This window comes from Tamandua tetradactyla, chromosome 14 (assembly GCF_023851605.1).
Source record: "Tamandua tetradactyla isolate mTamTet1 chromosome 14, mTamTet1.pri, whole genome shotgun sequence".
Taxonomy (NCBI): Eukaryota; Metazoa; Chordata; class Mammalia; order Pilosa; family Myrmecophagidae; genus Tamandua; species Tamandua tetradactyla.
The window spans coordinates 74605648-74620709 of NC_135340.1; the positions used below are offsets into that span (position 1 = coordinate 74605648).

General features: G+C 35.8%; 1 protein-coding gene and 1 pseudogene across 1 annotated transcript in view; one reads left to right on the forward strand and one right to left on the reverse strand.

The window, feature by feature from the left end:
* Nucleotides 1-15062, forward strand: part of MINDY2 (MINDY lysine 48 deubiquitinase 2) — a 127133-nt gene that overhangs the window by 99165 nt on the left and 12906 nt on the right. Inside the window, exon 7 of the mRNA XM_077128035.1 lies at nucleotides 9168-9341. Within this exon, the coding sequence (XP_076984150.1) occupies nucleotides 9168-9341 (174 nt within the window). The remainder of the gene's footprint in view (nucleotides 1-9167; nucleotides 9342-15062) is intronic.
* Nucleotides 3944-5295, reverse strand: LOC143656180 (cyclin-G1 pseudogene; annotated as a pseudogene).

A 15062-nucleotide genomic window follows, 5' to 3' on the forward strand; every position in this document is an offset into this window, starting at 1 on the left:
GTTCAGCATTAAAACTATTATCCTTTCCCACTAAGTTCGCTATTGTTACGGTGTCTGTAGTTCTTTACAAACTTAAGTCCCAGAGAATCTATGATCTGATGAGGATATAACCAAGAAAAAAATAGAAAGCTGCTTTTTCAAACAAGATATGGCTTGTTTGAACTACATTAGATCTTGATAATGCCTGCAACGCTTCACTTATGAATAACCCTGAGGTTTAGGGCTATTTTATCTTCTCATGTTTAAATGATCACTTTATTTCCCATCTTATTACCCCTATGAACCCTTTGGAACATCTACACCATAAACAGAGTTCATCCCATAGAATTTAAGATATGCTTTCAGTAAAAACTAAAAATCTAGCATCTAAATAGAATGCTTTTCTACTATAGATAAATGGTGTGTATAATTAGGGGCTACTATAATAGACTGATAAATCAGTCATAAATGTCTACAACTGTTATCTGTAAAATTTTATTTTATTGGTGGGTGCTAATTTTTATTGTGATTTTCAGAAAGGATCTTTATGCTTTCTGGTACACATATCATGTGTTATTATCTCAAGACTCAGACCAACAAGGAAGTCCGTATTTTGACTTCTTGATTGACAAGAGAAAAGGATACCTAGGAAAGGTCATCCTCAAGTTTCTTTACTGGTTATACCAATTTCCTTAGGAATTTATTAAGTCCTAACTTGTATATGAAAATCTTTTGTCATCTAAAGACTTAGAACTCCAGAGATGTGTGAGCTATAAGCTTTTGGTTGACGAACAGGGATGTATATGTGCTTTCTAATCCATTAAGATGTTCTCCAGTACTATATCTCAGTTCTAACTCCTTTTCTAGACATTGAATGTAGGCAGGACTTCTTATTAGGTCTTCTGCCATGCCAGGGTGACAACAGATGTGTTAATCAATTTGACCTATTTTTTTCCTATATACTATCTACTGATCACCCCCACAATTCCCAAATAACATCATATGAACTATGGTTTTGATTGCACAGCTTTTCATCTCACTAACTCTGGGCATGAATACGAACTTCCTGCTGTTGGAAAGTCCTCTTATCATTCCTAGCTTTTGTGGTTTACCATTCTCAAACGAGATAAGTACCTCTGCTATTTTTTTTTCTTTTCCTGCTTTTTTTTAATGTTTGAATCATGAGAAACTTTATATAAACATTACACTACTTCAAAAGTCACACATTAAATGCCAAACAATTTTTGACAGTTATACAAAATGGGTACATACAATCACTTGTACACAGGTGCACACAGGCATGCATACAGCAAATATGTGCACACACACACACCGACACTCACACTCTTATACAAATAATCAAATATACATACCCATCTATGACATAATGAGGTTTTCCACTGATGGTGCAACAAGCTAATATTTAGTACCTCTGCTATTTATTCCTTTACTAGAAAAGTGATAAAGTCCAGTTCTTGTCAGTTATTACTTGTAACAGCATTCTCCATGAATCCTTCATTAAATTATTCATCTCTTATTTGTCTCTTGGCGATAAACACAAATACCCCCAATTTCTGCTCTCACTTGTTACTGTTTCTCTTTGTACTTCCACTGATTTTGTACAATTAAACTGGACAGATCATGTTGCCAAATCTACACTGAGTGCACAACTCTAGGAAGATAATGTACTTTTCAACAACATAACTAGATTAGGATCTAAAAGCATATACTTTCCTGGCTAGACTTGTAGGTCTAGAAATGAAGACCACTTTTTATCCAGGCAGGAAATTAGAAAGTATAAAAATGAGTTGTGTGCGGGCCACGGTGGCTCAGCAGGCAGAGTTTTCGCCTGCCATGCTGGAGACCCAGGTTTGATTCCCGGTGCCTGCCCATGTAAAAAAAAAAAAAAATGAGTTGTAAAAATTTTGTTTTTGTGATTCTTCTTCTCCAGTACCTTCTGCTTATTCTTGTCTAAGTTAAACTACTGATTTCCTTGTCCCTTTTCTAGAAAACCTAGCTTCTAGATCTTTGATTCATATAACTACATCAGCTTGGTTTTTTCCCATCACAACTGTCTCAATCCTCCTTTTGCCTGTAGCAACCTTTATGTCCTTGTCGTTACTGTTTCTCCTACCTCTTAGTTTTAAATTACTGACATCTCTCTGGAATATATTCAAAACCGAAGTTTTTTAAGTTGGTTTTTGTTTGTTTGCTTTTTTCTTTGCGTTCAGAGGTTAGAAGTGAAAAATAGTTTGTAAGAAAGTAAAGTTCCAGATAAATACCAAAGCCATCTTAAAGAAATGAATTTGTCCATTCTGTTTCCTTCTTGACTAAGGTGATACTGGGTTTTTTTTTTTCCCCACAAAAGATTACAGTTAAATAAAAATTCGTTTAATTTTGTTACTTTCAAAAGCAATTTGATACTTTAAAAATTGTCATTTTTTTTAAATAAATTAAAAGTGGGATAGGAGAGAAGTATGGGAACAGGCCTAAGGAAAGTGATAGATTTCACAGTACAAATGGAGAAATTCATCTTTCTCTCTCTCTCTCTTTTTTTTTTTTTGCATTTCAATAATTTTATTGAAAGGTACATCCTTTAGTACCAAACATAGTAGTGGTTTGTTGGGTTACCTCTGCCAACTCAAAATTAACACTGATGTATTCAAAATATTGAAATCTTTCAGCCATTTGGGAAAACTGAAAAGTTATTCATAAACATAGTTTACAAAAGTTAGTATGACTTTTTAGGTATTACTGTAGTTCTTTGGTATATTTTTCAGTGAATATTTATCCACAACATGATGTTAAAAGTAAGTATAAATTGGTTACAGCTATTCTGGATGGACTCAGGCTGTACTGAGTGACTGTTTAACAACAGTGATTTTAATATCATAGACCTTCCATTCACTGATTTACATTACCTATTTTAAGGGTGCCTATTCACTGAAGACTTTGTTTTGGCACAGTATAGGCATTACTGAAAGTATACTCTTCCTTTTAAACTAAATTCTAAATTGGAAAATGACGATTTTGTGAAAACAGTCTTTAGTAAAAACTTCTAGAGTGTTAATTTAAGCCTGAATTTGCTTAGATGGGGTAAAGCAAGTTTTTGGAGTGATTATTTTGTTATAAAAGACACTAACATTGTTAGTTTACTAACAAATACACTAGACTGAGGCAGTATATTTTATATAAAAATGTTTATCATGGATATAAATATCACCTGTTCTAGTCTGCTACCTGCCGGAATGCAATATACCAGAAATGGAATGGCTTTTAACACGGGGAATTTAATAAGTTGCTATTTTACAATTCTAAGGCCGAGAATATGTCCCAATTAAAACAAGTCTATAGAAATATCCAATTTAAGGCATCCAGGGAAAGATACCTTGGTTCAAGAAGGCCGACGACGTTCAACAGTTCTCTCTCAGCTGGAAGGGCACATGGCAAATATGGCAGCGTCTGCTGGCTTTCTCATGGCTCTACCAAAAAGGGGCTCTATCCAAAATGTTTCCTCTTTTAAAGGATTCCAGGAAGCAACTCCACCTTCAGTGGGTGGAGACACACCTCCATGGAAATCATCTAATCGAAAGTTACCACCCACAACTGGGTGGGTCACATCTTCATGCAATCAAAATGCTCCCACCCAGCAATATTGAATGAGGATCAAAGGACATGGCTTTTCTGGGGTCCACTACAGATCCAGACCAGCACACCTGTGTTCTAGAAAATTTATTAACAATAATTTAATGAATATGCCAGGTTTACCAGGTCTGTGTTTTTTTGCTTTATATAAAATGCCCTCAAATTTAAATATAATTGCCATGTATAATAAATCCACATCTCTGGAATATTCATCACTCAACATTATGAGTACCAAGAAGCCTAATACTGCCTCAAATAATCTGTTATGCCTGAAAAGAGTACATGAAATTTGGTTTTGATGTACTCCTCACAATTTAAAAAGCACTTAAATTAAATAGGTTACAACTTTCAGTACCTCCTAAATACAATATATTGATCCAATGTAGAAATTCGGATCAGTGTTAGAAATGAAGATTCACAGTTTATCTTCCCAGGCTTGTCATTAGTTTCTTATGTTTGCTGTTAGCTGTTTTGTAGGCTTCACAGATGAATTCAAACCTAAACATAATTCTGCTATAGCATAATATTAAGCAGGCAGTTTTCCCACATCTGAGAACATCAATGTTAATCTAGTTGTGATGTTTTGAGACTTCACAGCTTAAATTCCTTATAGCACTAATGAATTCATAGTTCAGGGTTGTGGAAAAAGGCTTCAGAAAAGAGATATAATTGTTGTAATACTCTGATTGTGGAACAGTTTCAGGAATCGTTGGAAGGCTGGTGATTCTATAGTAACTATGCTGCATTTGCTGTGCAGTACGCCCAGAGACAATCCATTTCAACTTCTGAACATTTGATTTAGAACACTTGTTTGATGAGTATTCAGCTAAATGTGGATACAAGCTCTTGAGAGAAGATCAAATCTCTGCCATTTATCTTGGAATGTTTCTGAAGACATTCTTCTCCGGTTAATTTTATACATTTTTGTGCTTGGATATCCAACACAGTAATAGACGATGTTATCACAGAAGGCTTTGCTTTTAGAAAATATGATACTGCAGAGGCATTACTTAAGTTGAGCTTCTAGTCTTTCAAAATTAAGCTTATTTCTCCTTCCACATGGCATGTTCTCTTGAATGAGTGAATTAAAAAAAAGAGTTGCAGAAATTGAAAGGCAGTAGTAGCTTTGACTTTCCAACTCACCTTTTCTAATACAATCTTTTCCATTCTCATCAAGTCTGAAACTATGAACCTATACTGGCTTATACGGATCAAATCAGTTGCCAGTGGGACATTCCTTTCCTCTTCAGTTGATTTTATGGCCAAATAAAAGCAGCTCAGTCAAACACACCCAAGGTGCTTGGGCTGAACCTTCATTTCGGACAGGAACCTGTCCAGTAGATTCACTGCCAGAGAAAATGTCTCTGTATCAAAGCCAAAGAAGTAAGTTAAACTTAAATCTTTTTCTTCAAAGTCCTTTAGCCTTGCAGTCATTCTGAGGCCATTATCATGTGCAGCCTCAATTAGTCTCAAGCTGCAGACCTTTGGCTGACATCTAGACTCCTGTTCCAAAAAGGCATTCAGCTGGTGTAGCAGTTTCTGAACATCAGTTGTTGTCAGAACCTCTGTCATCTTGATCATGATAGCGGCTCCTCAGTGGTAACCACCCTCCCCAGGCCTGCTTACACCTCACCCCATGATATCAGATGCAAGAGGCCTATGAGCTGTGGGGACTCGTGGGCACGGGGAGAGAGGCCCAGGGATGGGGAGCTGTCCCCAGCAGAGGTCGCCACAGTGCTGCCAAGATGAAGCTACCTTCCACCTCTGTCAGCTCGGAGAAGAAGCTCATCTTTTTCTCTTAAATATGAGGCAGAAGAAAGAAATAGATCCAGAAACAGATTTAGGTCACAAATATAACACCTGATATTTATTAAGTACTTATGTGCTTTGCACCGTGCTAAGCACTTTTTTTGGGGGGGGGCATGGGCAGGCTCCAGGAATTGAACCATGCTAAGCACTTTTAAATTCATTATCTCATTTAATCGTTACAGCTACACTATGAAGTATATATATATTATTATCACTAGTTCATAGCTGAGGGAACAGGCTTAAAGACCTAAAGTAATTTGCCCAAAACCACTCAAGTGATGGGGTACGAGATCAACACCCAAAAATCAGTAGTGTTTCAATACACAAAGCATTGAACAATCAGAAGAAGAAATCCAAAAAATAGTTCCACTCACAACAGCACTAAAATAATCAAATATCTAGGAATAACTCTAAGCAAAGGTATAAAGGCCTTATACATAGAAAACTACAAAACATTGCTGAAAAGAAAAAAAAAAAAAAAAAAGGAGGACCTAAATAAGTAGAAGGACATGCCAGGTTCATGGGTTAGAAGATGCAGTATTGTTAAGATGTCAATCCTACCCAAAGCAATTTATTGGTTCAATGCAATCCCAATCAAAATTCCAACAACCTTCTTTGCAGAATTGGAAAAGCCAATCATTAAATTTATATGGAAGGGAGGCTAGCTAAAGCCATCTTGAAAAAGAAGAATGAAGTTGCAAGACTCACATTTACTGATCTAAAAATGAATTACAAAGCTACAGTAATCAAAACAGCATAGTACTCTCACAAGTACAGGCATATAGACCAATGGAATCAAATTGGGAGCTCAGAAGTCAATCCTCACATTTATGGCCACCTGATTTTTGACAAAGACCTCTGAGTTGGAAAAGAACACTTTCTTCAACACGTGGTGCTAGGAAAACTGGATCTCCACTTGTAAAAAAGAAAAAAAGGACGGTGTGCTACTTTGAAAATATTATGTACCCCAGAAAAGCCATGTTCTCTTAATCCTCATTCAATATTGTTCAGGTGGAATCCTTTGATTAGATTGTTTCCATAGATATATAATCCACTCAATTATGGGTATGATCTTTGATCAGATGGAGCTTTGACTCCGTGCATTTAAGGTGTCTTGATTAGTTTATTGGAGTCCATTAAAAGGGAAACATTTTGAGGAAAGTTCAGAGCCAATATGAGATGTAGACATTTGGAAAGACAGAGCCCAGCAGACATTGCCATGTTTCCGTGAGATGCTAAGCACACCAGAGCCTGGAGAGAGCCAAGGGAAGCCAAGAGATGAAAGCCAGCCCTGGAGAAGCCAAGTGAGGAAACAGAGGCTAAAAGCAACCAAGCCCAGGAGCAAGGGACCAGTAGATGCCAGTTACATGCCTTCCTAACTGACAGGAGTGTTCCGGATGGCATCAGCTTTTCTTGAGGGAAGGTAACCACCTGTTGTGCCTTAATTTGGACATTTTAACAGCCTTAGAACTATTAACTTGCACCTTATTAAATTCCCTTTTTAAAAGTTTTTCCAAAAAAAAAAAAACCCCTTCCATTTCTGGTACATTGCTTTCCAGCAGCATTAACAAACTAATACAGACTGCTATCTCACACCTCATACAAAAATCAACTCAAAATGGATGAAAGACCTAAATATAAGGGCCAGAACTATCAAGCAGAAGAAAAAATTGAGAAGCATCTTGGGGACCTCGTGTTAGGCAACAGTTTCTAAGACTTTACACCCAAAGCACAAGCAGCAAAAGAAGAAAGTAGATAAATGAAACTCATCAAAATTTAAAACTTTTGCATCTCCAGAGACCTTACCATGAAAGTAAAATGACAATGTACATAGTGGGAGAAAATATTTAGAAACCATATATTTGATAAAAGTTTAATATCCAGAATATATAATGAACTCCTTCAGCTTAACAACAAAAAGGCAAGCAACCCAATTTAAAAACTGACAAAAGACTTGATGACACATCATTCCCAAGAAAATACCTAGTTGGCCAAAATGTACATGAACAGATGCTCAGCATTATTAGCCATCAGAGAAATGCAAATCAAAATATGATGAGATACCATTTCATACCCATTAAAATGGCTGCAATTTAAAAAATGAAAAATAACATGTTTTGGAGAAAATGCAGAAAAATAGGAACACTCATTCACTGCTGGTGGCAATGTAAAAGGATGCAAGTGCTATGGAAGACAATTTGGCAATTCCTCAGAAAACTAAGTGTAGAACTACCACATTTTAGCAATCCCACTATGAGATATATACCTAAAAGGGGTAAAATCAAGGACTAAAACAGATATTTCCACACTGATGTTCATAGCAGCCTTATTCACAATTGCCAAAGGATGAATGTAACCCAAGTGTCCATCAACTGATGAATGGATGAACAATATGGTATATAGTTACAATGGAGTATTGTTCAGCTATAACAATGCATGAAATCCTAATATGTGCAACAACATGGATGAATGTTTTAAGATATCACATTAAGCGAAATGAGCCATACACAAAAGGATAAATATTGTATTATCTCACTGATTATTATAAGCAAATGCACAGAGTAAAATTTTAGAATATAGATTACCAGGATACAGGGTGGGAATAGGGAATGGGAAGGTAAAGCTCAAAAGGTACAGAGTTCCTGTTTGGAATGAGGGAAATGTAATTCAAAACAAAAAATAAAAAACAAGAAGCAGTATTTTAGTTTGTTAAAGCTGCTGGAATGCATTATACCAGAAATGAAACAGCTTTTATAGAGGGAATTTATTAAGTTGCAAGTTTACAGTTCTAAGTCTATAAAAATGTCCAAATTAAGGCATCCAGGGAAAGATACCTTGACTCAAGTAAGACTGATGGGTCCAGAACACCTCTGTCAGCTGGGAAGGCATGTGGTGGTGTCTGCTGGGGTCTTTGTCTTCTGTTTTCAAACAGCTTCCCCATGTGCTTTTTCCTTCTGCATCTCCAGACATCTGGGTCTTCTCTTGGCTCTGTCAGCTCTTTTGCATCCACTTTCCACGTGTCTACATTTGAGGTCTCTCCAAAATGTTTCTCCTTTTAAAGGAGTCTAGTAAACAAATCAGGACCCACCTTAAATGGTTGGAGTCACACCTCCATCTAATCAAAAGGCCAAACTCACAATTAGGTGTGTCACATCTCCATGGAAGTAATCTAACCAAAAGGTTACACCCACAACTGAGTGTATCACATCTCCATGGAAACAATCCAGTCATAGTTTCCCACCTTAATCAAAAGGTCTGGCCCCACAAGATTGGATCAGGATTAAAACGTGTCCTTTCTGGAGTACATAGTAATTTCAGTCCAGCACAGGTGGTATCATTTATTGTGGCTGTTATTTATTTGTTACCTGATGTGTTTTCAGGAACTCTTATAGTATTTTTCTTTTTGGAAAATGAGATTATAAGTCCCTCCACCTCCAGAGGAGGGTTACAAACATTACAATACATGTTTGTGTCATGTATTAGTTGAGCATGCTAACAAAGAGCTCCTATTTCTTGTAGTGTCATAATAACAAATTATATTCAAAACCAAGTAGATTTAATTCAGTGAATAGGTAAAGTTATCTACTTGGCATATTATTTATCATGTAGTATAGATCTAACAAGTAGGAATAATTAAAATGCTTTAAACCTATAAATCATTAAGTTTTCTTCAATATTGTAAACTAGTTTTAATCAATTTAACATTCTCTTTTCTTTTGTTATTCTTTATTAAGGGTCAGCTATATTTGTTGGTAACAGACCAGGGATTTCTTACTGAAGAAAAAGTTGTTTGGGAAAGTCTACACAATGTAGATGGTGATGGAAATTTCTGTGACTCAGAATTTCATCTACGGCCCCCTTCAGATCCTGAAACCGTATATAGAGGACAACAAGATCAGATAGATCAGGTAAATTTGTTTTGTCTTCTTCTTATTGTTTAAAATATTCATTTCAACTGTGAATTCAGTTATCCAAATCTTTTGAAATAAAGATTTATACCTTAATAAATATACTTGTGAAATTTCCCTAATTTTCACTTATATTCTTCAGCTGCTGGTACTTTCTGAATAGGTAAGTTATCATTTTACATTCAGTTTAGAAGGTCAAATCATAGTGAATCATGAAGATCATGGTACGGTACTTGAATTTAATTTTAATTGTTGTTGGGAAGACAGCCAAGTTTTAAACATGGAAGTGACATGATCCACTTTATCTTTTTGAAAAGGCTGCTCTGAGAAGAATGGATAAAAGGACACAGGCAAAAGCTGAGAAGCATAGAGACAGTAGTTCAAGCAAGGAATGAAAGTGGTTTAACCTTAGATGGTAGAGGTGAAGAGCTGAACAAAAGATTTATTTTGTCTAGCCAGAAATAGTTTGTACTTAATGTACTGAATGTACTGTAAGCCTTACAGTCTGAGGTAGGGAGAAAAAGAGAGTGTACTAGTGTCTGCCCTAGTGACTAGAATTCTCATTTAGAACTGACACAGGTGAAAGTTTTTCTTGCTGTGGTTGAGCAGGCTTGGATTCACTGGTGTGTATGTTACTAGAAATATGTATGACAGTGATGTGAATTCTTTTCCTACTGAGACATGAATGTGGTTTTGTTAAACAGTTGTCAGACATTATGCTGATAATAACTTAAAGACCTGTTCATGTGTTCATGTGAACATTAGCTGATATCCCTTGAGCAATTGTGTTCCTGGCTCTATAATTAGGTCCTGGGGATACAAAGATAAATTATTCAGTCCTGTCCTCAAAGATTTTGCAGTCTAGCAGGGAAGATGGACATTTGAATAAGGTATTATATATTAAGCATTATGTATTAGCAATTTGAATATCCTGCTATGAATGCTTAGAAAAATACTTGATTCAAACAAATGCTAATCTTTCTAGGACTATTGACCTTCCTTTGAAAAACAGCTCTGATTAGTGAAGATATTAATTTTCCTTCAGAAGCTATATAGGAGCATTGTTGTTTTTTTTTAAATTTTTTATTAATTTAAAAAAAATACAAGAAACACAAACATTCCCAACACATACACTCAGCAATTCACAATATCATCACATAGTTGCATATTCATCATCATGATCATTTCCCAGAACATTAGCATCAATTCAGAAAAAGAAATAAAAAGACAAGAGAAAAATATAACAAACAGAAAAAAAAAATTTTACAGGTCATACCCCTTACTAATCCCTTTCATTGATCACTAGCTTTTCAAACTAAATCTATTTTAACATTTGTTCGCCCTATTATTTATTTTTATTCCATGTGTTCCTCTCATCTGTTGATAAGGTAGATAAAAGGAGCATCAGACATACGGTTTTCACAGTCGCACAGTCACATTGTGAAAGCTTTATCATTATACAATCATCATCAAGAAACATGGCTACCGGAACACAGCTCAACATTTTCAGGCAGTTCCCTCCAGCCTCTCCATTACATCTTGGATAACAAGGTGATATCTACTTAATGCATAAGAATAACCTCCAGGATAACCTCTCAACTCTGTTTGGAATCTCTCAGCCATTGACACTTTGTCTCATTTCACTCTTCCCCCTTTTGGTCGAGAAGGTATTCTCAATTCCTTGATGCTGTGTCTCAGCTCATTCTAGAGTTTTTCTCAATCCCTCGATGCTGAATCTCAGCTCATTCTGGGATTTCTGTCCCACGCTGCCAGGAAGATCCACACCCCTGGTAGTCATGTCCCACGTAGACAGGGGGAGAGTGGTGAGTTTGCTTGTTGTATTGGCTGGAGACAGAGGCCACATCTGAGCAACAAAAGAGATTCTCTTGGGGTGACTCTTAGGCTTAATTTTTTTTTTTTATTAATTAAAAAAAGAATTAACAAAACAATTAGAAATCCTTCCAATCTACATGTACAATCGGTAATCCTTAATAACATCACATAGTTGCATATTCATCATTTCTTAGTACATTTGCATCGATTTAGAAAAAGAAATAAAAAGACAACAGAATAAGAATTAAAACAATAATAGAAAGAAAAAAAACAAAACAAAAACAAAAAACCTATTCCTCACATGCAGCTTCATTCAGTGTTTTAACATAATTGCATTACAATTGGGTAGTATTGTGCTGTCCATTTCTGAGTTTTTATATCCAGTCCCGGTGTACAGTCTGTATCCCTTCAGTTCCAATTATCCCTTCTCTCTTTTTTTTTTTTTTAATTAACGGAAAAAAAAGAAATTAACCCAACATTTAGAGATCATACCGTTCTACATATGCAATCATTAATTCTTAACATCATCACATAGATGCATGATCATCATTTCTTAGTACATATGCATTGGTTTAGAAGAACTAGCAACATAACTGAAAAAGATATAGAATGTTAATATAGAGAAAAAAATAAAAGTAATAATAGTAAAATCAAAACAAAACAAAACAAAACAAAACAAAAACCTATAGCTCAGATGCAGCTTCATTCAGTGCTTTAACATGATTACTTTACAATTAGGTATTATTGTGCTGTCCATTTTTGAGTTTTTGTATCTAGTCCTGTTACACTGTCTGTATCCCTTCAACTCCAATTGGCCATTATCTTACCCTGTTTCTACCTCCTGCTGGACTCTGTTATCAAGGACATATTCCAAATTTATTCTCGAATGTCTGTTCACATCAGTGGGACCATACAGTATTTGTCCTTTAGTTTTTGGCTAGACTCACTCAGCATAATGTTCTCTAGGTCCATCCATGTTATTACATGCTTCATAAGCTTATCCTGTCTTAAAGCTGCATAGTATTCCATCGTATGTATATACCACAGTTTGTTTAGCCACTCTTCTGTTGATGGAGATTTCGGCTGTTTCCATCTCTTTGCAATTGTAAATAACGCTGCTATAAACATTGGTGTGCAAATGTCCGTTTGTGTCTTTGCCCTTAAGTCCTTTGAGTAGATACCTAGCAATGGTATTGCTGGGTCGTATGGCAATTCTATATTCAGCTTTTTGAGGAACCGCCAAACTGCCTTCCACAGTGGTTGCACCCTTTGACATTCCCACCAACAGTGGATAAGTGTGCCTCTTTCTCCGCATCCTCTCCAGCACTTGTCATTTTCTGTTTTGTTGATAATGGCCATTCTGGTGGGTGTGAGATGATATCTCATTGTGGTTTTGATTTGCATTTCTCTAATGGCCAGGGACATTGAGCATCTCTTCATGTGCCTTTTGGCCATTTGTATTTCCTCTTCTGATAGGTGTCTGTTCAAGTCTTTTTCCCATTTTGTAATTGGGTTGGCTGTCTTTTTGTTGTTGAGATGAACAATCTCTTTATAAATTCTGGATACTAGACCTTTATCTGGTATGTCATTTCCAAATATTGTCTCCCATTGTGTAGGCTGTCTTTCTACTTTCTTGATGAAGTTCTTTGATGCACAAAAGTGTTTAATTTTGAGGAGTTCCCATTTATTTATTTCCTTCTTCAGTGCTCTTGCTTTAGGTTTAAGGTCCATAAAACTGCCTCCAGTTGTAGGATCCATAAGATATCTCCCAACATTTTCCTCTAACTGTTTTATGGTCTTAGACCTAATGTTTAGATCTTTGATCCATTTTGAGTTAACTTTTGTATAGGGTGTGAGAGATGGGTCTTCTTTCATTCTTTTGCATATGGATATCCAGTTCTCTAGGCACCATTTATTGAAGAGACTGTTCTGTCCCAGGTGAGTTGGCTTGACTGCCTTATCAAAGATCAAATGTCCATAGATGAGAGGGTCTATATCTGAGCACTCTATTCGATTCCATTGGTCGATATATCTATCTTTATGCCAATACCATGCTGTTTTGACCACTGTGGCTTCATAATATGCCTTAAAGTCAGGCAGTGCGAGACCTCCAGCTTCGTTTTTTTTCCTCAAGATGCTTTTAGCAATTCGGGGCACCCTGCCCTTCCAGATAAATTTGCTTATTGGTTTTTCTATTTCTGAAAAATAAGTTGTTGGGATTTTGATTGGCATTGCATTGAATCTGTAAATCAATTTAGGTAGGATTGACATCTTAACTATATTTAGTCTTCCAATCCATGAACACGGTATGCCCTTCCATCTATTTAGGTCTTCTGTGATTTCTTTTAGCAGTTTTTTGTAGTTTTCTTTATATAGGTTTTTTGTCTCTTTAGTTAAATTTATTCCTAAGTATTTTATTCTTTTAGTTGCAATTGTAAATGGGATTCGTTTCTTGATTTCCCCCTCAGCTTGTTCATTACTAGTGTATAGAAATGCTACAGATTTTTGAATGTTGATCTTGTAACCTGCTACTTTGCTGTACTCATTTATTAGCTCTAGTAGTTTTGTTGTGGATTTTTCCGGGTTTTCGACGTATAGTATCATATCGTCTGCAAACAGTGATAGTTTTACTTCTTCCTTTCCAATTTTGATGCCTTGTATTTCTTTTTCTTGTCTAATTGCTCTGGCTAGAACCTCCAACACAATGTTGAATAATAGTGGTGATAGTGGACATCCTTGTCTTGTTCCTGATCTTAGGGGGAAAGTTTTCAATTTTTCCCCATTGAGGATGATATTAGCTGTGGGTTTTTCATATATTCCCTCTATCATTTTAAGGAAGTTCCCTTGTATTCCTATCTTTTGAAGTGTTTTCAACAGGAAAGGATGTTGAATCTTGTTGAATGCCTTCTCTGCATCAATTGAGATGATCATGTGATTTTTCTGCTTTGATTTGTTGATATGGTGTATTACATTAATTGATTTTCTTATGTTGAACCATCCTTGCATACCTGGGATGAATCCTACTTGGTCATGATGTATAATTCTTTTAATGTGTTGTTGGATACGATTTGCTAGAATTTTATTGAGGATTTTTGCATCTATATTCATTAGAGAGATTGGTCTGTAGTTTTCTTTTTTTGTAATATCTTTGCCTGGTTTTGGTATGAGGGTGATGTTGGCTTCATAGAATGAATTAGGTAGTTTTCCCTCCACTTCGATTTTTTTGAAGAGTTTGAAGAGAATTGGTACTAATTCTTTCTGGAACGTTTGGTAGAATTCACATGTGAAGCCATCTGGTCCTGGACTTTTCTTTTTAGGAAGCTTTTGAATGACTAATTCAATTTCTTTACTTGTGATTGGTTTGTTGAGGTCATCTATGTCTTCTTGAGTCAAAGTTGGTTGTTCATGTCTTTCCAGGAACCCGTCCATTTCATCTAAATTGTTGTATTTATTAGCGTAAAGTTGTTCATAGTATCCTGTTATTACCTCCTTTATTTCTGTGAGGTCAGTAGTTATGTCTCCTCTTCCATTTCTGATCTTATTTATTTGCATCCTCTCTCTTCTTCTTTTTGTCAGTCTTGATAAGGGTCCATCAATCTTGTTGATTTTCTCATAGAACCAACTTCTGGTCTTATTGATTTTCTCTACTGTTTTCATATTTTCAATTTCATTTATTTCTGCTCTGATCTTTGTTATTTCTTTCCTTTTGCTTGCTTTGGAATTAGTTTGCTGTTCTTTCTCCAGTTCTTCCAATTGAACAGTTAATTCCTGCATTTTTGCCTTTTCTTCTTTTCTGATATAGGCATTTAGGGCAATAAATTTCCCTCTTAGCACTGTGTTTGCTGCATCCCATAAGTTTTGATATGTTGTGTTTTCATTTTCATTCAC